General features: G+C 39.1%; 1 protein-coding gene across 1 annotated transcript in view; it reads left to right on the forward strand.

Moving 5' to 3' along the window:
• The window catches only part of ALG13 (ALG13 UDP-N-acetylglucosaminyltransferase subunit), a 63020-nt gene that overhangs the window by 25084 nt on the left and 11560 nt on the right, over positions 1–26376 (forward strand). Inside the window, 16 exon segments of the mRNA XM_043570803.1 lie at positions 876–948; positions 3949–4030; positions 4234–4396; positions 5985–6060; positions 7057–7165; positions 8287–8351; positions 8881–8981; positions 10016–10143; positions 10817–11063; positions 11496–11609; positions 11803–11959; positions 12287–12407; positions 14617–14649; positions 14752–14807; positions 18227–18298; positions 20255–20420. Coding sequence (XP_043426738.1) covers positions 876–948; positions 3949–4030; positions 4234–4396; positions 5985–6060; positions 7057–7165; positions 8287–8351; positions 8881–8981; positions 10016–10143; positions 10817–11063; positions 11496–11609; positions 11803–11959; positions 12287–12407; positions 14617–14649; positions 14752–14807; positions 18227–18298; positions 20255–20420 — 1763 coding nt within the window.

The following is a 26376-nucleotide window of genomic DNA, read 5'->3' on the forward strand; positions in this document are numbered from 1 at the left end:
AGTTGTATAGAAGAGGCATTGGGCAAGTGACTAATCAGTTGTTGCTTTTAAGTCAAGGGCCAGCTTTTTTTTTTTTTAACATTTATTTATTTTTGGGACAGAGAGAGACAGAGCATGAACGGGGGAGGGGCAGAGAGAGAGGGAGACACAGAATCAGAAACAGGCTCCAGGCTCTGAGCCATCAGCCCAGAGCCTGACGCGGGGCTCGAACTCACGGACCGTGAGATCGTGACCTGGCTGAAGTCGGACGCTTAACCGACTGCGCCACCCAGGCGCCCCAAGGGCCAGCTTTTAAATTGGCTTTCTTTCTTTTTATGTATAGCCCTCGAGCTAAGAATGCTTTCTTCAAAGTTTATAAATGGTTAAATGAAAAGTAGAGTACTGTTACATGACATGTGAAAATTCTATGAAGTTCAGATTTCAGTGTCTGTAAATTAAGTTTTATTGGAACACAGTCATTTGTGCTTGTTTATCAGGGTCTGACTGCTTTCATTCTACAAAGTCAAAGTTGAGCAAACCATACGGCCTGCAAAAGCTGAAATGCTTATCATCTGGTCTTTTACCAAGTAAAATTTGCCAGCCTATGCTTTAAATAAGTGCGGAGCCCCCAAAACTCAGAAACACACATACATTTGGGAACCTATCTTCTTTACTTCTCCTTTTCCCAAATTAAGATATGTTTAAGAAATCCATAGGACTTTAGAGAAGTTGGCTATCTACTTTGAGTTAACATTATTTAGCCTCTTTAAACATTCAGATTATTTTATATGAATAAGGTGGGCAGTGTGAAAGCCCAGATACTTGTTCTTATAAACTATCTTCTTGGATATACTAAATTATCTCTTTTCAACCACCTTTGTTTTCTACCCGTGTAGTCGGGATTTCATTCTTTATCGCTGTCCCGGAAAGCCTCCAACTTGTGTCACAGATAATGGCTATGAAGACAAGGTAAGAAGATGAGTGAATGTTTACTAAAATAAAAGAATTGAATGATGCTGCTGGCTTAACAAGATAATAAGAAATCATTCTTTGTTACCTAATTAATGGGAGGGGGGGAAGCATAGTCTAAATGCCAAGCTTCTCCGCCACCAGCCTTTACCTCTCCATTTAGTCATCCTGAGTGTTGTTAGCCACCCTCCTGAACAGACCTTACCTTACCAGTCCTGTAATAGGTTAAAAAAAAAAAAACACCCAAAAAAACCAAACCTCAATTGGCTCCTTGTTGGCTAGGAGATAAGGTTCAAACCTGGAAGCTAGGCATTTAGTCCCCTTTTCATCTTCACTGTCTTACAACCTTAGTATATTTTGATTCCAGATACTCCGACTTACACTTTTTTTCTTTTCCTTTGTATCTCCGATGTTAACTCCTTTGAAACTCCCAACTCCCCTGGAGTTCTTTCCTCCCTTTGTGTTCCTTCCTCTAGCATCACCCAAGTAATTCTAATCACATTGTATTTGTTTTCATGCTTATTTCTCTCCTAAATCTTCAGTTTCTTGAGAGCAGGCCAGTGTGCTACTACTGCCCAGTAAGATGCTTGGAAAATAGTAGGAAGCGGTTTTGTTGGTTGAGAACTCTTAGCGGTTAAACAGATTGTTTTTCAGTATACAGTGTTTCTTCCAAAAAATCTGGGGTTTTTTTTGTTTTTGTTTATTTGAGAGAGTGAGGGGGGATGAAGGGGCAGAGAGAGAATCTTATGCCAGCTCTGCCCTCAGGGTGGAGCCCCACAGGGCACTGGATCCCACAAAGCTGAGATCATGACCTGAGCTGAAACCAAGAGTTAGATGCTTAACTGAGCCACCCAAAAAGTTTTTAAGGAAAAAACCTTTTATCCCAATTATTTGATTAGTTAGTATAGACTATACAGTAATTGACTTTTTAAGGCTTGTGTCACACCATGGAATATATTTCAGGCAACATTTTTTAAAACTTCTTAATGTTTGCTTATTTGAGAGAGAGACAGAGACTGTGCCAACAGGGCAAGGGCAGTGAGAGAGGGAGACACAGAATCCGAAGTAGGCTCCAGGTTCCGAGCTTTTTGCACAGAGCCCAATGTGGGGCTTGAACTCAGGAACCAGGGGATCATGATCTGAGCCAGTCGGATGCTTCACGGAGCTGCCCAGGCACCATTTATATAATGTTTTTAATGTAGATGGGCTCATACTAAACATATTACTTGTTTTCACCTATCCTCATCAGTAATCTAGATCTACCTCATTTTTTTTTTACTAGTTTAATGCCATTATATCATACTTGCCTACCCACAAGTATGTATCAGAACTATTATTTTATGTTGGGATACCAATACCACCAGGGACACCTCTTCCAATCAAAATGGAACTTCTTGCCACACGAATAAAGAAACTATACTGTTACCTCTGGAGTTTTTTCTTGCTTATTTATTTAGTTCTGGTTAGCCGGATTCCTTTAACTACTCCTTAACAACTGCCTCCAGTTATTGACCTTTGTTAGTTGGAGTTCCAAGTTCTTCTAGTCCAAATTACACAGGGCTTCTCTGCTCAAAATCTGTTCACTTTATTTTGGATTAATAAACTCTTAAATGGAAATAACCCCTCAGAGTGCTCAGAGTGGTGTGAAACTTCATAATTTAAACTTTACCGTGAGTTACTTTAGCTTGACACTTGCCCTCAATACTCTGAAATGGTTTATACTGGTGGAGTTGGAATTGTGATTTCAAAAAAAGGCTAGGGAAGAATAATAGACCTGAAGTAGAGAACTTTATTATTGGAAGAAGTTAGCCCAGATTAGGCAGGAAGGCAGCAAACAGGGGACTTGGAATTTTCTGCCAAAGAAGCTCAGTGGCAACATCCTCCCATAGAACACAAGAGAATCCTCTTTGGTCCTTCAGGTTGCTAATACGAGACGTGGCTTCAGAATCAGATAGAGTTGGGGTGCCCGGGTGGCTCTAGTCATTTGAGTGTCCAACTCTTGATTTTGGCTCAGGTCATGATCCCAGGGTTGTGGGATCAAGCCCCATGTCAGGCTCCGTGCTGAGCCTGGAGCCTGCTTAAGATTCATTCTCTCTCTCCTCCTGTTCCCCCTCCCCCCCCCCCCACTCACACTCTTTGTCTCTCAAATAAAAGAAATAAAATACACTTATGGTTAGATATATCCCTTACTCAAGACAGATTTTTGAACCAAAATTTAAAAAGGTTTTGGAGCTGTTAATTCAGACAGTTTTCATCATACAGAGCCTGCAAGCATTTTTACTAAAATATTTTGGTTAGTAAGCATGGCTTTGAATTGTTTGGGAAAACTAGGACTAAAGATCAGCTAAGAAATTGACTCCTTTTGTAGCTATCTCAGTGCCTTAATTCATTAAGAAAGTCTCTTTAGCAGTATTGTTCCTATATAATGTATTCATATATTACTACTCGGTAGAATGGATAACCTTTTGAGTAAATTAAGTCTCCCCCTGTCCTCATGATCTGAGTTTGGAGTATTTGGATATTTGACTAATTTCTGCAGTCCTTTTTCAAAGTTAAGCTGGGTCTCTTGACTTCTGTTAGGATTTCTACTAGATTTACTCAATTTGTAAAAGTTCTGTATTTTTGCAAATTCACAAATCAACTTGTTGGCTACATTAATGGGAATGTGATTTAGATGCAGTGTAGCCTTATTAGTGATTTTAATCTTGGCATTTAAAAGTCACTTTTGAGAACATCTCTTTTGAAAGTTATAGCTAGCATTTATCTTTACTCAGATTTCAAAAATCACTTTTCCTCAGCTTTATTGAGATATAATTGGCGTGTTAAGTGAAATGAGTCAGAGACAAGTATTGTGTGATATTACTTAATATGTGGGATCTAAAAAAAATCACATTTTAAAAAACATTCATTCTCAATTTCTGGTTAGCAATTTAATTTCAAGTAGTTCATGGTTGTAAGATATGTAACATTCACTTAATTGTTCTGTGTGTTTTTCTTCAGATTCTACTCTGCTATTCAAGTAATGGCCATTATGATTCAGTGTACTCAAAACAATTTCAGTCAAGTGCAGCTGTTTGCCAGGGTATGTGAAAGCTTTACAAATGGTTAGGTGTGTTTCAGATGATTTTGTTTTCCCATCTTTAAATTGAGGGACCCACCGTAAGTAACTCTTCTAAGCTGTTTTGTTGGCACCTATTGAAATTGTATACTGGCTTATGGCTGTTTTCACATTGTCATAAAGAGATCTTACTTTGACAGTTGGAGTTTTGGCTTTTTTTCCTTTAGCTGTACTGTATGAAATTCTCTATAAAGATGTGTTTTTTGTGGATGAAGAAGAGTTGAAGACTGCAGTTGAATTGTTTCGAAGTGGTTCCAAAAAGAACAGAAACCATGCGCTGACTGGCAGTGAGGATGTCCATGTTGACTACAAGAGTTCAGCTTGTAATAGGTAATAAAGGGAAAGGGGGTGTCAACCTCAAGATCAACATCATCATTTGAAAGTGGAAGGGGCTTGACATACCCACACATATGTATGTGGAGATCCATTTTCTATTGGGGGAAGAGAAATTTTACCAAAAAGATATGTTGTATTTTGAGATGTTCAGGCTTCGGAGGTTTGATCCAAGTCAGAATCCTTTTTTTTTTTTTTTAATTGCTAGAAGTGACTTTAGAACTATGTAACCCCATGGTTCTCAAATGGTGCTTGTTAGGAAGGCAGATTCTTGGGCCTAGTTTCACAAAATTTGAGGTGAGAGTGGGGCCAGGAATCTTCTTTTTTTTAACAAGTATATTCCAAATATTCTGATGTAGGTAAGCTGTGGACCATATTATGAGAAAAAGCTGATTGTAAACCAGCACTATCATTTTGTTAGTTGGTAACTGAGATTCACAGTGGTTACTTGAAGTAGCACACATCCAGCTAGTAGAAAAGAATTTCTCAGACTAAGGGGAGTTTTAAGAGCCTTTGAGTGTCTGCCTTTGGTACTTGCTGGAAATATAGATTGTGGCCTCTGAGGAAACAGCTGGTGTGTCAGAGATAATAAAGTAGGTGTTATCTTCTATTTCTTCTTGATTCCTACTTATGTGAAGGAAATTCATATAGGCTTGGTGCCAGTCAGGTGTCAACCTTGTCTTTTTGTCTTGATGCAATTTTTTTTTGTAGAAGAGAGGTTTTTAAACTTACTTGGGAATGCAGGGAGTGGCACTCATGCATCAGGGTAAAAGTTGCTTCATTCTTCACTGATGATTTGTCCTAAGGATGTCCGGCTTTGGGCAATTATAGTACTAAAAAAAAGCAAGATGTACTAGTTACCTATTGCTTCATGACAGTATTACTACAGATTTTGCAATTTAACACACTTATCTCACAGTTTATGTGGACTAGGAATCTGGGCACAGCTTAGCTGGGTCTTCTGCTTCGGGTCTCACAAGACTGCAATGAGGTTGTTGGCCAGGATTGAGTTCTTACCTGGAGTTTTGACCGACGAAGGATCCACTTTGACACTCACATGGTTCTTGGCAGCATTTAGTTCTTGGAGGTGTAGGACTGAGAAATGTGTTTTTTGTTGTTGTTGTTGTTGTTGTTGTTGTTGTTGTTTTGCTGGCTGTCAGCCTAAGGGAACCCTTACCTATTTGTCACATGTGGTTGGTGAACATGACTGCTTGCTTCCTTATAGTCAGCAAGGGACCAGCAATACAGGCACTACGTTCTTATGCAAAATAATAATATACATCTTATCTATTAAGAAGCAAACTTGAGGTAGGGGAATCCTACATGGATGTGAACACCAGGAGGCAAAGATCATAGGGACCATCTTAAGAGATGGAGGTATGAAATATAGGAGATAGTCTGCTTAAGTATATTGTAGTACATCCTAATAAAAAGGAAGCATGAATGTAAATGTTGGGGTGAAAAACTATTTGCCTCATTTTTAGACCTTGAGCTAGTTTACCACTAGGTGGTGGTATAGTCATTAGACTTAAAACTCAGCTACTGCCTTTATATAAAGCTCTTTGTTCTAAATCTTTTCAATTAGGAGTGAAGAGTTGGGTGCCTGCTGCAATGTTGAAAATACACCAGAGGGGTGCAATCAAGGAACAGAAGAAGCAAAGGTTTGAAATTTTCTAGTCAAAGAATTCTCATAATCTTGGCTTGTAGCATCATAACTTAAAAGGCCTTAAGTTAAGGTCAAGCAGTCCATTCTAGTTATATGCGGTGGGGGAGGAGTTCGTGTTTTCCTTTGTGGAAGTTTTAATCTTAAAATGTAAAATGGGTGCTTAATGTTGTCTGAGTATTTATTCTTAATGGAATTGTATAGATTGTTTTCAAAGCAATCTCTGAACACTTTAGAATTTTCAGAAGCTGTTGTTTTCAAATTAAATATTACAAATCCAGTAATAGATACTTTGTGATGAATCTTATGGATGCTAAGGTTTTTCTCTGTCATTAAAGTATGTGATGCTTGCCCTATTCTGTTCAAAGGAAATAGGTAATAATCCTGTTTGAAGAAACAGGAGAAATTTTTACCGTCTTAATAGTCCTAAAATCAAGCAGACCTTTAGTTTGAGGCTAGCTCAATAGGGCAAATACTATTAAAATAATGTTTATTTATGCCCCAAGTTCTGGGAATTTGGGAACAGTAACTATTGGATATGGTGAAATTCTAGGAAAGCAGAAGAAAAAGGAAATTCCTTTGAAAGTTGCAACAGATTTTGACCAAAATGAAATAGAATTTTCAGGTGATTTTAGGGTACAAGAACACTTGCACCTCTCTGTGTATATCAATATGAGATTTATTGAATAGCCTGACTGAATCTTTAATCTTTGTGTTGCATTGATTTATGTGAGATATATCCTAAATTGTTGGCTGCTTTCAATATTTCCCTTCTGCCATCTAAAACCTTTTAGATTATTTGCATATTGCTTCTTTAATCTCCTGATTTTTAAAATATGCAACAAAACTTACTGTGGCATTCAATTCTTTTTTTAATAAAGAAGGAAAGGGAGGCATATGTACATAGTTAAGAAAAAACACAACTTTCTTTCTTCATAGAAGGAACTTTGAAGCTAAGGATGATGATTTTGTAGCATGATTATTTTTGTTTTAGTCTCCAGAGAGTCCATCAAAGATGCTCTTCCCGTATAAGGTGCTTAAAGCCCTGGATCCAGAAATCTATCGTAATGTAGAATTTGATGTTTGGTTGGACAGCAGAAAAGGTAATGAAATACTGACAGCATGCTTTTGAATCCTGACCTCCAGGGGAAAAAATTTGCAAATTATTTCTAATGAGATGTTTTTAATGTACTGTTATAAAGGACAGCCTCCTACTTTTTAGCTTACTTAATACATGATTTTAAATCGAGAAGAGGAAACCTAGAAGTGGGGAAGGATCTTTTAGAATACGATGTTTATCTGGGACTTTTAGTTTTGCAAAGACTGTGGAGATACCCTTTAGATAACTTTGAGTACCCAAAATATGTAACTGTAAATAAGCTTATCTTAGATTTCAAGTGTTAAAACTACTCACTGATAAATGAATAGGTCAGGTGTCCACAAACTGGCCTTTAGAACAAATCTTCCCTGCCACCTGTTCTTGTGTGGTCTGTGAGCTAAGCATGGTCTTTATATTTTTAAATGGCAGAAAAAATTGTAAAAGAACAGTGTATTTTGACACATGAAAATTATATGAAATTCAATTGTCTATAAGTATTTTTATGACAGAATTGAGTGGTTGTGACAGGGTCTGTATGACCCACAAAGCTTGAAATACTTACTCTTTACAGAGAAAGTTTGCCAACTGTTTAAATAGGTAATTGTTTATGACTCCCTATAAGAGAACTAAGTTATTCAAATTTGCCCTTAAAGTTCTGCCTTCAGGGTAGCCTTTTAATGTTTCATATTCAACTTCTTGAACCTTGGTGAACCTAGGTATAATTAGCAGTCTAACGATCTAGAATGAGGTGAAGACACAATAAGTTGTTAAAAATAATAAGATGCTTTGAAGAAACTAGGTAGTGTTTGTTTGTTTTTCATTGAGGTGTGTTACTATCAAGTTGTTTCCATTGGTATAACTAAGATTACAGCCTCCCAATTTCCACCTGTGTTTTATAGCACCAAACTATTTTGGCAGGGCTCCTTAAATTAACCACAGAAATAACCTGTCAAGAGTAATGGAATGACCCTTTAGGACTCTTCCCCCACCAGTCCTGCCCCCAGGTTTCAGCTTATAGTAGTAGCATTGTCAAAAACACTGTAAATGTAAAGTAGAAAATTAAATGGTGTAAAACGGGAAAGGAACCAGTTCAGTTGAGCTTGAATCTTCATTTTCTTTTAATAGAACTTCAAAAAACTGATTACATGGAGTATGCTGGGAGACAGTACTATTTGGGAGACAAGTGTCAGGTTAGTTCGTCCTTTAAAAACTCAGTAATTTGGGGGCGCCTGGGTGGCTCAGTTGGTTAAGTGTTCAGGTCTTGATTTCAGCTCAAGTCATGATCTCATGGTTCATGAGATGGAGGTTCACGTCGTCCTCTGCACTGACAGCACAGAACCTGGTTGGGATTCTCTCTCTCCTTCTCTTCCCTCCCCCTGCTCCTGCTCACTCACTCTCTCTAAATAAATAAGCATGAAAAAATTAGTTTTTCCAAGGTTGCAGTTTTAGTTCAACAAAGGTCATTTACAAAATGCTAGAAAAAAATTTTTAATGGTTGTATTAAATTTTAATTACAAGCTTCTGTGAGATGATGTAAGGATCTTTTTTATCATGTGCCACATCTGTTGAGCCAGACTGGCTGGCAGTGTTTATTAGCAACTGCTTTGATAAGTAGACACTGTGCTCTGGGGGAGGAGTTGTATTTTTGTTTGTCAGAAGCCAGATCTGGCAAAAGACTTGAGATTAGATGTATGTTTATTGTCTCCTATTCTCTTTCAGGTTCGCTTGGAATCAGGTGGAAGATATTATAATGCTCATATTCAAGAAGTTGGAAATGAGAATAATTCCGTAACAGTCTTCATTGAAGAATTGGCAGAAAAGTAAGAATACAATAGTTTGTTGTATTACTAAAATCTTTGGCTCTTGATGCCTTTTTGTAGTAGTAAATTGAGAATTGCCAGGATGCTAGTAAGAGATCCAGAGTTACATCTGGTACCAGCTTAAGATGACTTATCTCAGATTGTAAAAGCATATGCTGAAATATGAAATCTCAGTATACTTGTATATAAAAGTTTCCAAATCCCTAGGCTCTAGTCAACTTACCAGAAATACTAAATACAACAGAATTCTGGTATAAAACCATTCATACTAATTGGAAAGCTGGTTTGCTAAACAAGCTTCTGCCTGTGCCAAGATAAGCTAGTCTGGTAATTCTCAGACTTTAACATGCCCCAGAATTACCTAGAGAGCTTGTTAAAACAGATTGATGAACTCCATTCTCAGGGTTTCTGGTTTCAGTATATCTGATGGGGCCCAAGAATTTGAACTTCTCAGTAATTTCCAGGTGATAGCTAATGCTATTGGTCCACTTTGAGAACCATTTAACTTGATTAAGCTGCCCTTCTAACCAAAAACTCAGTAGCTTAAAACAAGTTCATTTCTTGTGTTCATTTAGCATTTCATAGTGTGTCAGAAAAGGGGATCCAGGCCATCAAAGGCTCTATCTAGACCCATTTCCATGATCATAGGGGAAAGAGGCGAACATGACAAACCACGTGGTGCTTCTTAAAGCATCTCCTTGTGTTTTATTGGCCAAAGTGGATTACATAGCTGAGCCTGAAGTCAATGGGATGGGAAACTATCATCCTCTTCCAAGGAAAGGCAACAAATATTTGTAGACTAATCTGTCACAGTCTTTTCTCTGGAACGTGATATATGCTACAAATAGCTGTGAAATTGCACAAATTACTCTTAGGTTTTCTAACCTAAAAAGAAAACCTCACCAGGGTAGCAAGTGTGCCAGCAAGTTTAAGTAGAAAATGCTTGAAATGAAGTGGATGGGTGAGGGTATGTATATCCAGTGAAAATTAAGTCTGTGTTGCAGCAGCTTTATGGTGGTATCTTTAATTTGAAGGCATGTTGTTCCACTGGCTAACTTAAAACCAGTTACCCAAGTCACACCTGTTCCTGCCTGGAGTGGTATGCCCAGTCGGAAAGGAAGAGGTTACCAGAAAATTTCCGGGGGCTATGTCCCAGAAATGGGTTTGTATACTGAAGGTTTTTATTCTTTACCCCTTCTTAAGATCTAACGGAAGTCTTGTTCTCAGGTAGAGTTCAGCATTACTGACATTTTGGTATGGAAAACTTTGCTGTGTGCAGCTGTCCTATGCATTGTAGGCTGCTTAGCATCTTTTGACTGTCTGCTAGATGCCAGTAGCATCTTTACCACAGTTGCAACAACCAAAAATGTCTCCAGACATTACCACATGGGTCTCAGGGTGGGGAGGGGCAAAATTGTCTGGTAGAGAACCACTGTTCAGGGGACTTTGTGCTAACAAGCTGGAGTAGATTTTAGACTCTAAAACTTGAAAGGATTTCTCAGAGAACTAGGAAAACACCTCATAGAAGCAGACATTCTATTAGTAGCCATAATTTCTGGGAAAATAAGTAATGTAGGTGACTGAATGACTGTGTTTTGATGAGCAAAGCCACCTGAACTAAAGATAGTGTGGAGATGTCCATTGATAGGGGAAATTGCTTGCTGGTTTTGCCCTTCCAAATGGAAGATCTAGTACATCCTTAAAAAATACAGTCATTACCTTCCTGTATTTATTTGGTTTGTTCCCTTAAAAATTCTAGGCATTTGGGTGGGTGGGGGGGATTGGATCTCTTGGTTTGGTTATGAAGCTTATTTCCTACTTTGTTTGCCTGAAAGCTATGTCAGAGATGGACATGAAGCAACGGAAGAAGATGTTCAAAAAAGTTAGAGGAAAAGAGGTTTATGTGACTATGGCTTACGGCAGGGGAGACGCCTTCCTCCCGCCCAGGCTTCAGCACAGCATGCATTATGGGCACGACCCTTCAGTGCACTACGCACAGACAGCTGCCAATGTCCTGTCTAATGAGCATTTCCATCCTCAACATCCACCTCAGAGACAGGGTCGGGGATATGGGATGCCCAGGTAAGGCTTAATTGACTTCCAAGGTAGTGTACATCTCTGTTTAGGTATTGTGAACAATTCCTAGACAGAATTAAAGTAGAATTTAGAAATATCTTAATAGTTTAGCTTTCTTTTATAATCTTTGCTTAGTGGATGGAACTGATGTGTACTTAAATTTTTTTCAAATGAATTTATTGTATTCTCACTGAACAAATACGGAATGGTTGAAGAGATAAGCTAGAGCTATCAAGATGAGTGTCGGGGATATGGCACTGTATCCACTAATAATGGATAGGCCTAATACAAGTAGTGAGGGCAGAACAGCTCTTTCTATTGGGCTATTTTTAGAAAAATGTGTTAATTCTACTTAAGTGCCGATAACGTGATAAATAATTCTATTTAAGTGCCAATTACTAGATAAACAGTTTTGTTTTCCTTTCCCTTCATTCTTAGGGATTCATCTCGCTTTATCAACAGGCATAACATGGAAGCCCCTAAAGTTGGTTTTTACCCTGGCCCAGGTAAAAGGTGTTGCCAGGGCTATGATAACTTCTCCTATAGATCTCGGTAAGTGAATTTTAAATGTTGAAAATCAGAAAATGGGCAAGTTGGGCTTCATTGCTGAGTGACAAATACATGGATTAAATTTTTTTTAGTGTCAGCATTGAGATGTTTGAACAGTTATTTAGAAATTTGGAACAAGTTACCATACTATATTTTAACTTTTTTCCCCTTTTCTCTAAACTACTTAATACTTAAGTTCCTTTAGACGTAGTCACCGCCAGATGCATTGCATGAACAAGGAGTGCCAGTATAGCTTTGCCCCAGAGAATGGACAGATGCCCAGGGGCGTAGAAGAAACCATTACCTTTTATGAAGTTGAGGAAGGGGATGAGACTGCTTATCCAACTTTACCTGTAAGTAGGTCAAAACTTTAATCAAAAAGCTGTTTACTTTTTCTCTTATTTTTTTTTTTAAGTAAAGGCAGTGTGGATATGTTTTAGCTCTTTGAACAAACTGCAAATAAAACACTTACGGAAACCTTGAGCTTTTATCTTAGAGCTTTTAAAGATGGGAGAGGAGAACTTTTAAAGCTATTTTTAGAGAAAAGGAGTAGAGGTGGACAAATACACTTGCCTTATGGGCTAATATTTTCTGTTTTCTTGATAATTTTCTCACATATTTTGATTCTAAAGTACATTAAAATACAGCTTTTTTTGATGAACTGTGTGTCTTTGGTACAGAGTCATGGAGGGCCCTCCACACTGGTTCCTGCTGCTTCGCGATACTGTGTTGCAAGGCGAGGACATAGCTCAGGCAAACAGACCTTGAACTCAGAAGGGGCCAGTGGCCAGAATCACAATGGTGAGTCAGTTACAGTTAAATGTCTCTTTAAAGGAGGATTCTTGTGGCATTAGTCATCAGGGCTGTGAAGTAGACTTAACAGGTTTTGGTTTTGGGGTCTCACACTGTTCCAGTAGCTCATTTTGAATGAGTTCTCAGTTCTTGTCTCAGAGCTTTGCTAGGATTTTGAAGATGTCTTGGTCTTTCTCAGAAGGCCAGACATCTATTTCTATAGGCCACCACATCGTTATAACTTATTTTCAGCTCTCTGCATAGGTCTTTTAGTGAGTTTTGATTTGGTGGGATTTTGGTATAGGAAACATCTGTTCCTTATGAGCAAGGCACTTCTTCTGTTACAGTGAAGACCATTTGTTTGTATATTTTAGGCTTTTCTGTGACTAGCTTCTATTGTACAAAACTGCTATAAAACAGTCTTTGCCCGAAGAAGTCTACTTGACTTAGAACTTTACTATTCATTGTATCCTCTTGGTCATCTACTGTACTAAGTATATTTATAATTTAATCTATTTAACTGTATCCCTCAAAGGAATTTGGTACCCTTGTTTGTTATATGAGGAAATTGAGGTTCAGAGGGTAAATGACCTGGCCAAAGTCGTACCTTTAGTAAGTGACAGAGATTTAACTTTTTTATAACTGCTTTATTTAGATATAATCTACATAGCATATAATTCACCTGTTTAAAAAGTGTGCAGTTCAGTGATTTTAGTATAGTCACAGCGGTGAATGACCATCACCACAATCAACTTTAGAACATTTTGTCACCCCAAAAAAGAAACCCTGTACTAATTAGCCACTCCCCATTTTCTGTACCAACCTCCCTTCCCCCCCAGCCCGAGGCAACCACGAATCTGTTTTCTGTCTCAAAGGATTTGCCTATTCTGGACATTTCATACAAGTGTAATCATGCAATATATAGTCTTTTGAGATTGGCAGAGATCACTTTTGAATTTGGGTTTGTCTGACACTAAAGCCTATATGTATGTTCTTAACAGTTGTTAGGGTGTCTCTCACTATGGGGTGTGCTTATTTTTACCATTTTATCATAAAATGATCCGTAAGCGACAATTCTACTCAAACAATTCTGGAGGAATTGGGTGGATTAAGGCAGTGTGAGGCAGTCTCAGTGACTTGACTTAGCAGTCAAGTTCTTTATTTTCTTGTATGTTCTTCTTTCTACTACTGATGTAGAAGAAAAAAGGTATTTCTGGGAATTTAATGAAGACAAAACATCTAGCACAAGAATGATCTGTGAAGACTTTGTCCCCATGCATGTGCATGCATGTGCTTAAGGGTGTATGTTCTCTGCTCTTCTACTCAGCATGACCCTTTTGTCTTTTCCCTTTAGCTTGGTGGGTACCTTCAGATATACTGCTCACCTGTAGTGGCATATTCAGAGTAATCAAATCTTTGTTCCCACTGTAAATCTTGCTGTCTGGAGTGGTTGCATGTATGTGTTTGATAAGTGACATGTTTAAGAATCAAATCCAGTTTTGACCTGTGGGGTTTTATTTGGTGGAAAACTGTCCAATTGATGATTAATTTTCTCTGCATTTCAATGGTATTGTAGTCTTAAAGCAAAATACTTTAGTTCACTGAGCCATCCTCTGAGAACAAACCAACTTTAAAAGTATTATTTACTTAAAACAGCCTGAGAAACAGATGAGGCATGATACACCCCTTTAATGTCTACTTAAGCAAACTATGGGTCATACTTAGTACTTTACAGACACCATTTACTATATATATTAAGCACCATGTTCTGTTCTGTTCACCCCCTATGAGCTGGGTACTGTTACCCCTGTTTTATAGTGCAGAAATTGATGCACTATAACCCACTTAAAGTGATGTTAAGTTCTATAAGTTAGTCAGGATTCAAATCTAGACAGCCCTAACTCCGGAGCCAGTGAATTTAATCATCGTACTCTACTGCTTGACTAGAAAGATTGGATACAGCTCTGGGTTTTTCACCTCTGCCTGAACTCTTAAGATCTAAGGAAATTTTCAGAGGAGGAATTTGTCCTGTTTACTGTCAGTCCCTGGCTTCTATATCTGTTAACTGGTATGAAAGATCAAATCACCTGTTTCAAGGACATAGGCATTTTAGTTTTGAATATATATCCATAAAACTTGAGAAAAAGCAAGTGCTGGCCATCTGGCTCTGCTGAGCTGAAAAGCCCTACATAAACACTTCTTCTGTCTTTTTTTATAGGGAGATATCATGAAGATTATATTTATCCTTCAGGTCAGTGAGATCTAGATATACTCTGACATTCTTCATTGTTTATACAATTTTAAATTGTAAAATAATGCTCATGTTTTACTTTACTTTGGCTATATTCTCTAGAACCAGACTATGAAACTTCAGGTGTTTATAGCACAACTGAATCTACAGCAAACTTGGTAGGTATTTCATAATAATGGCAAGCACTTCTGTCTCCTGTGTACTAGGGCACTGTTCTCAGAGCTATATATAGAAATATATTTAAATCAGAACAACCCTATGAGGTAGGGTTTCACTCCCATTTTGTAGATGAAGAAATTAAGACCTTGGTGTTAATGTATTTAGAGATCGTCCTAATGTGTTGACATAAGAGGAAATTTGGACACTGGCAGTGATGATTTTTTTTAGGGGATTTTATTATGATTTTTCAGTAAGAGTGGGCCACAAGTCTTAGTAACTTCACATAACAAAAGTTTGTTTCTTGGTTCTGCTTCATGTCCACTGGAGGTCTACAGGAGGGCTCTGCTCAGGGACTTGGGCTGATAGAAACTCCATTAAAAGGGTAGTGAATGATGCACTGGCTCATAACAGCCTCCACCTGGAGATGACACATGTCACTTACTTTTTCATCTGCCAGAGCATGCTCCACTGAAGAGTCTAATTTCTATGTGCCTGAAAGTCAAAAAGTTTGAAATATTTAACAGCACTAAGGACCACAACATTCAACTCAAACTCCCTCCCACAGGCAGATTACTTGCTTCCACCTCAAGGGAGGCAATCTAGAAATCTTATTCAATGTAATTAAACTCAGAGCCCAAGGTTTCTGGGAAATGTGTAGTGTTCTCTGAATTGGGTCCAGATGTGGCTCATCTTCATTTGGAGGCCTAAAACCAAAGATACAAAGTTATTTCATCCCTACGCACCCAGTTTACAGTGGTGGAGCCGACTGAAGAATGGCAGTAAAAATTCCCATTCAGAAAGAGGGGAAAATGGGAGAAACACAGTTCGTGGCCTGTAGGTGACATCCTGGACAGACAACCTAGACATGGGGACTCTTCCCTGGAGAGGCTCTCTGATTCATTGCTTTCTGGGGCTCTTGGTTGCTCCAAGGCCCTTCTTTCCTTGGCCATATTTGAAGTAGGCATTGGAGAATAGTCCTTCTTGGCAGCTGAGGAGCTTTCTCAGCCTGCTTCTCATTCAAAGAAAATTGGAGCCCAAGGCTTGTTTTATCTCAGTTGGATGGTTTTAGTTCTCATAGTGTCTTTGGCTGCGTGATTAATTTATTATGCTGCTTCTCTATTTGATTCCTATTAGTTTTATATGCCGGTAGCCATACTGACATTTCTTGTTCTATAGATACACTACTTAGATTTGCTATAATTTGCTTTCTTATTCCTGTCTCTCTCTCTACTTGATTGCAAGTACCTGGGCTTCTCAGGGATGGAGGAACCATACTTTTAGAGGCTTTTCCGTGAGCCATTTTGTCCAAGAGCAAGGATTCAATGGATATTGCATCCTTAGTTGGACACATGCTTTGAGATATCTTAATGTAGTCAGATTTTAACAGTGATTTGAGTTCTGCTTCAAAGCCAAGTTTTAACTGCTCTTCGTTGTCCAAAGCACTTAATCAATTTTATATTTTACAGTTTGGGGTTGAAGCAGTTACCTCTTCAACCCTGTAAGTGTCTGTATTCAAGGATTGTCTATTCCGTTTCATTCCTGCCTACAAACTACTTTTTCTATACACACCTGTCTTAAAATAGGTTGCTAAACTCTGCCAACAGTAATCAAAACACAAAACGAACATTGTTTTCCAAACCTCCCCTAGGAGCTACAAGCTCATAATCTCCTTTTCAAGTGACATTTTTGTTACAGTAGCACCCTACTTCTAATTACCAAAATACCATTTCAGTACAGCTAAGTTATGCTACAGTAACACTCCCCCCCCACACCCCAAATCTTAGTGGTTTAACACAGGACAGTTGTTCTTGCTAATCCTGTGTCTAGTGTAGGTTGGTAGCAGGCTTTTGTTTGTCATAGTCACTTATGGGACCCAGACTAATGGACATGGGCTTTCACAGGTACTTTGGAGAACTAAATAAGGTAATTGAACACTGGCTTTTAATACTTCTGCTCGTATTTCATTGACCAGATATATTACATGGCCACACCTAACTTTAGATGGGGCCAGGAAGAACAGCTGACCATGTACCCCGAAGGAGAACTGGGATATTTTTAAGAACTTGTTCTCTAACTATGGCAAATCTTAATTTCACATACTGAATTTTTGTTTTCACTGTTCAGGTGATACATTTTAGGAATGAAGAAAACTATGATATGTGATTCTCTTCCCCTTATTTCTCCTTCCCTTTCCTTGTCCCTTCTAGAGGAATAGTTTTCCCCCCCACTCTGCCATTATTATTCTCCTCGTCGGCTTTTTATGTCATTTCTTTAAATAGCCACCCTAGTGATTTCACTCCAGTGAAAAAGCAAGCAAAAATCTCACCATCCAGTTTGACAAGAGTAGATACTTAATTTCTTTCTGTCCCTTTATCATTTGTCACATGTTCCTTTTTGTTCTGAATTTCCATTATCATACATCCCGGGTAACTTTCAGTCCCTTCAGGATGTGCTCCACTCCCACACCCCAGTCACCAACGCTGTAGCAAGTTTTTAAGTAATTTTTATCACAGCATGCTGTGGGGAGAGGTTCAGCGCAGGACTTAAAGATGTCCAGGCTTTAGAGCCTTGTAACAAAACTGTGAACATTTATTGAAACTTCTTATTTCTGTGCCCAACTCTCAGCTGAATCCTTCTGTAGAATTGTTTAACATTCACCCTGGGCTTTCTGAGCCAAAGCCAAAGTTTGCTTTTTGGCAGGTGCGTTGGGTGTACTTGAGCACAAACTTTAGAAATGTGCAGTCTTAGATCCACGTTAACTTGGGCTCATCTTTGTCACAGTGTGGTTCCTCTTGTTTTCTGCGATTACTTCCCTTGATTCTCTCTATGTTACTTTCATTATTAAACCAATTTCTGCTGCTAGGTTTTTTTTTTTTGTTGTGATGACTGTTTGTCCTGCTTAGCTCTGAGCCTTTTAAAATCTTTTTTACTTTCATAAAGAGGGTCTTGAACCAGAGGGGAGTGGTTACTTGGAGTATACTCACTCCATCCTGCTTAGATAGGATACAGCTGAATAACCAGATATCCACCCTTGTACCAAGCTGCATCTTTATTTGGAATACTTTCTTTTAGCAACACTGTTCTTGGTCCTACCGATTTCGAAGCTTTTAAGGCAACAAAGGCCACTGAGAAATGTTTAAATTACAGTCCTCTATTACATTTTAGTACCTACATTGGACTAGAATTGGATATGATCAGGATCTCTGTAGATAATAAATAGCACAATCACCTGAATCAGGCACTACAGTGATACCTTTTGGAATGTTCTCTTAGTAGTTGCTTCCAAATCTGAATACTTTCAGGACAGAGCACTTTTCACCTAATTTAAGAAGATACTGAAATAAAGCAGATCTTTTATCGATGTGCTATTTGGTTTCTTGATTCACCTTATTTAACTATACTTCTGTATTCATTAAAGTCTCTTCAGGACAGAAGACCATGTTCTATGTCTCCTCAGGACACAGTTACCTCATACAACTATCCCCAGAAGGTAATCTTCATAGTGTCCTCAAACAATCAGTTGGGGGGAAATGACTTTTTTCCTTTTTGTTCTCCTTGCCCTTCATCTTATTTAAAAAACCTTTTTTTTTTTTAAATTTTTTTTTCAACGTTTATTTATTTTTGGGACAGAGAGAGACAGAGCATGAACGGGCGAGGGGCAGAGAGAGAGGGAGACACAGAAACGGAAACAGGCTCCAGGCTCTGAGCCATCAGCCCAGAGCCTGACGCGGGGCTCGAACTCACGGACCGCGAGATCGTGACCTGGCTGAAGTCGGACGCTTAACCGACTGTGCCACCCAGGCGCCCCTAAAAAACCTTTTTTAATGTTTGTTTATTTTTGAGAGAGAGAGTGTGAGTGTGAGTAGGGGAGAGGGGCAGAGAGAGACAGAATCCGAAGCGGGCTCCAGGCTCTGAGCTGTCAGCACAGAGCCCAGTGCAGGGTTTGAACCCACAAACCATGAGGTCATGACCTGAACCGAGGTTGGATGCTTAACCCACTGAGCCACCCAGGCTCCCCTAAAAGAAGTTGTTTATATATATATGTCCTTATCTTAACTATTACTGTACTTTGTGGTGCCTGGCACAGTGCTTAGTAAATTCATTCAACAAATTGATAATCTCCTGTGTTCTAGACACATTCTGTGTGTTGACGTTTGACTACTCATAGTCTCTTTATTCCGAACCTCTTATATAATAAGCAAATTAATATGAATTCACTGTCAATTTGGTCATTTGATGAAACTTAAATGTAAAGAATACAGACTTGGCATCAAAAAGGTAGCTGAAACCATAGGAGTGAATAAGATCATCCTGGGAAAAGGAAGAGATTGAGAAGAGCATCCAGAACAGAGCCTGTAGATCACCAAATTTTAGCAGATAGGTAGAGAAGGAATAGCCAAGGAGGGGGTGGGGAGAGGAGAGTGTATTATTCTGGAAGCCCTAGTAAGAGAATGTTTCAAAGAGCAGTCAAGTGTCAGTTGCTGCCAAAAGGTCAGACAACATAAGGACTAGCAAGATTCTACTAGGATATGTTGCGATGAAGACCACTGGTGACTTTGAATTCGGTTTCTGAGGACCAGAACGGGTAGCAGCCACACAGCGATGGGTGGTAAGAAAATGGAGACTGCATTGAGAACAGTGTGTTCAAGAAGGGTCTGTTGTTATTTGTTGAGCATATCTCTGTGCACAGCACTGTATTGAGTGTTGTGGCCTAATCAGACAAATCAATTGCAGTCACATGAAGCTTACACGCAAAAAAGCAAAGTACCTTTTCTTTTTTTTTTTTTTTAATTTTTTTTTCAACGTTTATTTATTTTTGGGACAGAGAGAGACAGAGCATGATCGGGGAGGGGCAGAGAGAGAGGGAGACACAGAATCGGAAACAGGCTCCAGGCTCTGAGCCATCAGCCCAGAGCCCGACGCGGGGCTCGAACTCCCGGACCGCGAGATCGTGACCTGGCTGAAGTCGGACGCTTAACCGACTGCGCCACCCAGGCGCCCCTCAAAGTACCTTTTCTATTAAAAAAAATTAAAAACAAAGTGCATTAGCATGGGGGAAATGGACACACATGTAAAAATAAATGTAACAGTATCTGGATAACACGTAGGAAATGCAGAGGTTACCTGTTTGGGGAGAGGGGAACTAGGCAGATGGAGGATAGGGGTTGGAAGGAAACATCCCATTGTATATAATTTCATACTTGATTTTTGAATCTTATTAATGTATCACCTTTTCAGAAAAATAATAAATTAAAAATTTACAAATCTTAAAGGTAATTGTGGTCTCCTAAAAGAAATAATCTTATTTATATAGGGTTTACATAAAGATTAATTTCTCATTGTTGTCGTTATCAAAATACACTGTATCCTGAAATAGAGGATCAGAAAAGAGCCTCCTGGTGTTTGAGAAATCCCTAAACTTTAAAACTTTTTTCTACACTTACAGGTGATGGCAAATTCTGCAGCAGGTGCAGCTTCCTGTGCCAATAATGTTCCAGCTCCAGTCTTACCTAGCTGTGCAGCAGCTAATGAAGCTAGTAGTACTGCTTCAGCCTCCTCACAGAATGCTGTACCGCCTCTACTCGTGTCTCCATCTATGCAAGGCAGGCCAGGTAGGTTGTTAGTGGTTGCTGACTTGGGGAAGCCTCTTTTCCTATTCGTGAACACGCATAGAATGACAATTATAGTGATTAGATAGGGCTACTTTAATTTCTAGTATTAAATTAGTTTAACCTACTTAATAACGTATGTTCTGTAGTTGAGGAATCCTTGAAATTTGAGAGCCAGGATTTCAATATTTATCTTGGCTTTGATATGATTTTGTAGCTGGAAACTTCGAGGACTTTACTAATTTCTTAAATTTTCAGTTTTATTATACAGGAATGAAAGTAGAGGTGTTTCATACTTCACAGAATTCCTGAAAAGTTTGCTGTGAAATATATTTTTATATAATCATTTTCTCATGAAAGAATATAGGCTCTAGAATTTAAGAAATTTAGGTTAGACTCTTGGTTTTGCAACTCACTAGCTATGTAATTTTGGACAAGTTATCGAGCCTTTTCGTAGCTTGGGGGTACTGATAGTACCAATTTATGAAGTGGTTGTGAAATTCTAATGAGTTAATACAATTTAATGCTCTCAGAATTCTGAGAAGGTGGTGGCAAAAACAGGATAGCTATTTAATCTGAGGCTTCAAATAAAAATGGAAATAGCAAAACCAAAACCCATGGACAACATTTATAATAAAATTAGGTGACAGGGTATCCCCACACACCCCAAAACTTAAGCAGATAGAACAAACCACCAGTCCCAGGACTGCATGCTATCAGTTTCTATGTGGGAGCAAGAAGATGGAAGGAAGCATCGGGGATGTTGTCTGATGGACCTGGGAACAGGAGAACCCCAAAAGAGCTAAAAAGAATTCACTGGAAAGTGGGGCAGCCAATTCGGAAGGAGCACCTAAGACTGGGAAGGGATTTGATTTCTCCAGTACTAGGTGAGTGCTTTGGGTACATGGTAAAGGAAATGAAGGGCTTGGAGCAATCTGGCCCCTAAGAACTCTCAAAACTGACCTGCCAGGGCTCCCTTTTAAGATAGTACTCCTCACTGGGGAGAAACTGCTGGGAGTGAAATCAGAATTGATCAGGACAGGGAAAAGAGCCTATCCAGACTGAAGATGAGAACAGAGCCAAGGAATCCTAGAAAGCAGTCCTGGGTTTGAACACTACCAAAAACCAGAATGATCCTGTATCCACCTCATTCTAAAGTTCGTAAAAAATAATTTCACGTAACGAAGCAGTAAGGTCAAATCCTATACTAAGATGTTTTAAGAACAAAAAAGAATAACCTGTGTATAGGCAGTAAAAACATGTCAAGAAATGTGCTCACTAATGCAACTAAACAAACACCTATTTCAGAATGAGCTAAAGATCAGATAATCTAGGGGCGCCTGGGTGGCGCAGTCGGTTAAGCGTCCGACTTCAGCCAGGTCACGATCTCGCGGTCCGTGAGTTCGAGCCCCGCGTCAGGCTCTGGGCTGATGGCTCAGAGCCTGGAACCTGTTTCCGATTCTGTGTCTCCCTCTCTCTCTGCCCCTCCCCCGTTCATGCTCTGTCTCTCTCTGTCCCAAAAATAAATAAACGTTGAAAAAAACATTTAAAAAAAAAAAAGATCAGATAATCTAAAACATTAGAGTATAACTAACTGGAATTAGAATAAAAACTTTAAAAAATAATCAGAATTAAAAAAAAACTCAAATTAGGTGACAACACAGGAAAGCATTAGAAATGGCAGAAAGTCATTTCAATACTGAAGACTGAACTATAAAGGACATGATCAGGTATATACAAAGATGATGCTTTATTTTTTTGTAATTTTTTTCAGTGTTTTAATTTATTTTTGAGAGAGAGAGAGACAGAGCATGAACAGGGGAGGGGCAGAGAGGGAGAGGTAGAATCCAAAGCAGGCTCCAGACTCAGCCATCAGCACAGAGCCCGACGTGGGGCCCATCACGGGCTGTGAGATCATGACCTGAGCCAAAACTGGATGCTTAACCAACTGAGCTGCCCAGGCGCCCCCCGATGACACTTTAAAAGAAAGATGGAAGAAGGGGAGGGGGAATTGAAAATGAAGAAAAGGAAGATAAAGATTCAAAAGTGACATGTTAAACATTAGGCAAAGGAGATCAGTGATAGAAGTCTCTGAAGAAGAAAACCAAAGTAAGGGAAAAGAACAAATACTGAAAACTATAATTCAGAAAACTGTTCCTGAAATTAAAAATCTTTAAAACTATATACTGAAGCAACACTGCATATTTGAGAATAATGACTCAAAACAGCCTACCAAGGTATTCTAGTAAAATGAGTGGTCTTTATAAATTTTTTTTTCAACGTTTATTTATTTTTGGGACAGAGAGAGACAGAGCATGAACAGGGGAGGGGCAGAGAGAGAGGGAGACACAGAATCGGAAACAGGCTCCAGGCTCCGAGCCATCAGCCCAGAGCCTGATGCGGGGCTCGAACTCATGGACCATGAGATCGTGACCTGGCTGAAGTCGAACGCTTAACCGACTGCGCCACCCAGGCGCCCTAATGAGTGGTCTTTAAAGAGAAAGTCCTTTGTCCAGATAAAAGAGTCTATGGAATATAAAAGAAGTAAAATATAAGCATCAAACTTTCACAGAAGTGCTTCATGCTAGAAGAAAATGGAGTAACATTTAAAATAAGCAACGTATAAATCAAAGGTTTTATGTGCAACCAAACTTAATTTAGAAGAGAGTAAGAATTCAGAGGATATTATTTGCATGAGCCCTTCCTGAACAATCTACTAAAGCTATGCTGTCAACCAGGGTAATTACTGGCCACATGTAAAAATTTAAGTTTTAGTTAATTGCAATTAAATCTTCAGTTCCTCACTTGCACCAACCACATGCCAAGTGCTCAAAGCCACATGTGGCCAGTGGCTAGCGTATTGGACAGCAGAGATCCAGAATATTTCTACCATCACTGAAAGTTGTATTAGATGGACTTCAGTGTGCCAGAGGAGTTGACTTTTAGACTACCAAAACAAGTTAAGGATATCAACAATAAGACCTGATGGGAAGTATTAAACGTATAATTACCTAAAGAATGAAGACAAAATGAGGGGTAAGAGGTAGACAGTCGACTATGGAATAGTGATAACCTTATGTTTGGACAAGGCAGATACTGTATAGCTACTTTTTAAAGTTTTTTGTTAGTGTTTATTTTTGAGAGAGAAGGAGAGTGTGTGCGCGCAAGAGGTAGGTAGGAGCAGAGGAGAGAGGGAGACACAGAATCCAAAGCAGGCTCCAGGCTCCGAGCTGTCAGCACAGGGCCCCACACGGGACTCCCAACTCCCGGGACTCCCAACTCCTGAACTGTGAGATCATGACCTGAGCCAAAGTTGGATGCTTACCGACTGAGCCACCCAGCATCCGTATAGCTGTTTTTAAGAATAGAATTGACAAACCATCTGCCGAGCATTTTTAATACTCAATAATTACATCAGGTTCTTTTATTTAGATAATCAGATTCTTATTCTGAGGCTGTAATGTCAACTAAAATGAGTAAGTGTGGGATATTTTAATTTTACCCCTTGTGTCCTTGCAAATCAGGAGTCTCAGTATGGAAGGAAGGTTATATGGATATAAGGCTAAAGAAAAGCTTTTATGGTGTCCAATTTGAATTGGAAGTATCGATATAACTTTAGGTGTTTTATCTTTAGATATATGTGTATATATTTACCAGCTCTATCCATTGAAAGGGCCCAGAAACAATATTTTTAGCACTGATTTTGTGGTCTTGAAATGTCATTTCTCACTTAAAAACAAAAACAGTTTTGTGGAGAAATGGCTGCTGATTCCAGGTCTGGGTGGGAAATGTTCAAGATGAGCCTTTATCATTTCGTCATGCCTGATAGCAAAGAAGCTACCAGAGTACTGGGGCCATGTCAGAAAGCACTCAGAAGCCATCTTAAAGAGGTTCTCAACTGACCAAAGACATAACAATTTGGGCCTCAACAGTGATAATCGAAGCAGACTGGAACAGACCAAATATGTTAAATTTAAAAGTTCTTAATGATATTTTAAAAATTGGTCACCTTAGGAGGGTGATGAGAAACCAGTTCATTTTCTTAAAAACTGGAAAATAAAGTGAAAGAATCAAGTGCTTATCATGCCTACCTTCTATGAACTGTACCACTGGGTAACCAAATAGTAGATAAGGGGAATTGTTCTTACGTATTAGTATTCTAACTAATCAGTGAAGATAATCATTTTGCATTCCTTACTGAATGAGTGTTAAACAGCAGTAGCTATGAAGGTTGCAGAAATATTACCTATAGATGTGCCAAAGGAATCAATCCTGAGTCTGATCCAGTCTCCTGGATCTAGCTGCCTGTTTGCAGGAAATACAAAGGAACATGTTGAAACATACCATCACTATATAATCAGGAAAATCCAGACTCTGGGAAACTCAACAGGTCACAGGTCACAGATTCTTCAAAAGAAAAACTGAAAGGAAATGACAGGGATGGAGAAAGGATCAATAGATTCAATTTAAAGAGATTCAGGATATCAGCTTTAAAAAACCAGGAATACACATTTGGGTGACAAAATTCCTAGAACCGTGAAGGAATGATTACTGTGGAAAGGTAAATGGTTAAAATATGGTGGGGAGAGAGGTTTGTGATTGGGGTGGGGCACACAGAAGTTTTCTGGAGTGGCTGGCAAAGTCTTATTTCTTGATCTAGATAGTATCCACCTTAAATACTTCGTTTTGATTTGTTTTCTGTATCTGATAGTTTAAAAATTAAGTACTTACTAGCACAGTGCCTACAACAAAAACATTCAATATATGATACTGATGACCAGAGAAATTTTTCACTGAAAATGTTAAATGTAGACCCCGGTTTTTTTTTTTTTCAACGTTTATTTATTTTTGGGACAGAGAGAGACAGAGCTTGAACGGGGGAGGGGCAGAGAGAGAGGGAGACGCAGAATCGGAAACAGGCTCCAGGCTCTGAGCCATCAGCCCAGAGCCCGACGCGGGGCTCGAACTCCCGGACCGCGAGATCGTGACCTGGCTGAAGTCGGACGCTTAACTGACTGCGCCACCCAGGCGCCCCTAGACCCCGGTTTTACCGTGTGCCAATTGCAAGGAAAAACATTGGGTGCTGAGCTTAAAAAAAAAAACCAAGTGACTGATGAATCAAGCATTGGAATGCCTCATGTATGCACAGTTTATTCAAAGCTTACCATTTTTAAAATGCCAGATTTGTGTTCTTTGTTGACGTTCCTAAAAATGTGTGCTACCTTCATATATTTTCTTTTTGTTCTTTGAGTCACTTCTCAACCTCAGTTATAACTCTACTAGGTCATGGCTGCTTTTTAATTGCTCTTTAACATTCCGTTCACTCCTCTAGATGAATCAACTCATGTTTCCCATTGTGTTATTCATGTGTCTCCGTGGCAGCCCCACCCCATCCTCCATTGTGAAGTCACTTATCTGCCAACCAGTTAGATGCCATGATTGCCTTTAGTATGAATCTCCTCATAGGCATTAAATACTGCTGAGTTTTGTTACTGTCCCCAAGGTTTTTGTCAGGGCCAGGACTATTGACTCATTTTCCCTGGGTGCACAATTTAAGGGAATGCCAAAAAATCACAGTAATCAAGGTAAATAATACTTAAATGTATTTTTTAATGTTTATTTTTGAGATAAGGAGAGACAGTGGGAGCAGGGGAGGGGCAGAGAGTGAGAGGGAGACACAGAATCTGAAGCAGGCTCTAGGCTCTGAGCTAAGGCACTCATTCTTGGGATCATGCAAATGCAGGCTTAGATCCTATCTTTATTTAGAATTTTGATATTTTACTAATTATGAATATTTTTGGCATTAATTTGGTGGCCCCTTAAATTTTGCACCTCACTACACTCAAGTCCCTGCCCTTTGACGTATAGAGAAGTTGAGTCTTACTGTGTGTATTCATATTCTGAGATGTCCTGAAACAGACTGTACATTCATGGACAGGGGAAATAAGCATTTTGAATG

This window comes from Prionailurus bengalensis, chromosome X (genome assembly GCF_016509475.1).
Source record: "Prionailurus bengalensis isolate Pbe53 chromosome X, Fcat_Pben_1.1_paternal_pri, whole genome shotgun sequence".
Lineage (NCBI taxonomy): Eukaryota > Metazoa > Chordata > Mammalia > Carnivora > Felidae > Prionailurus > Prionailurus bengalensis.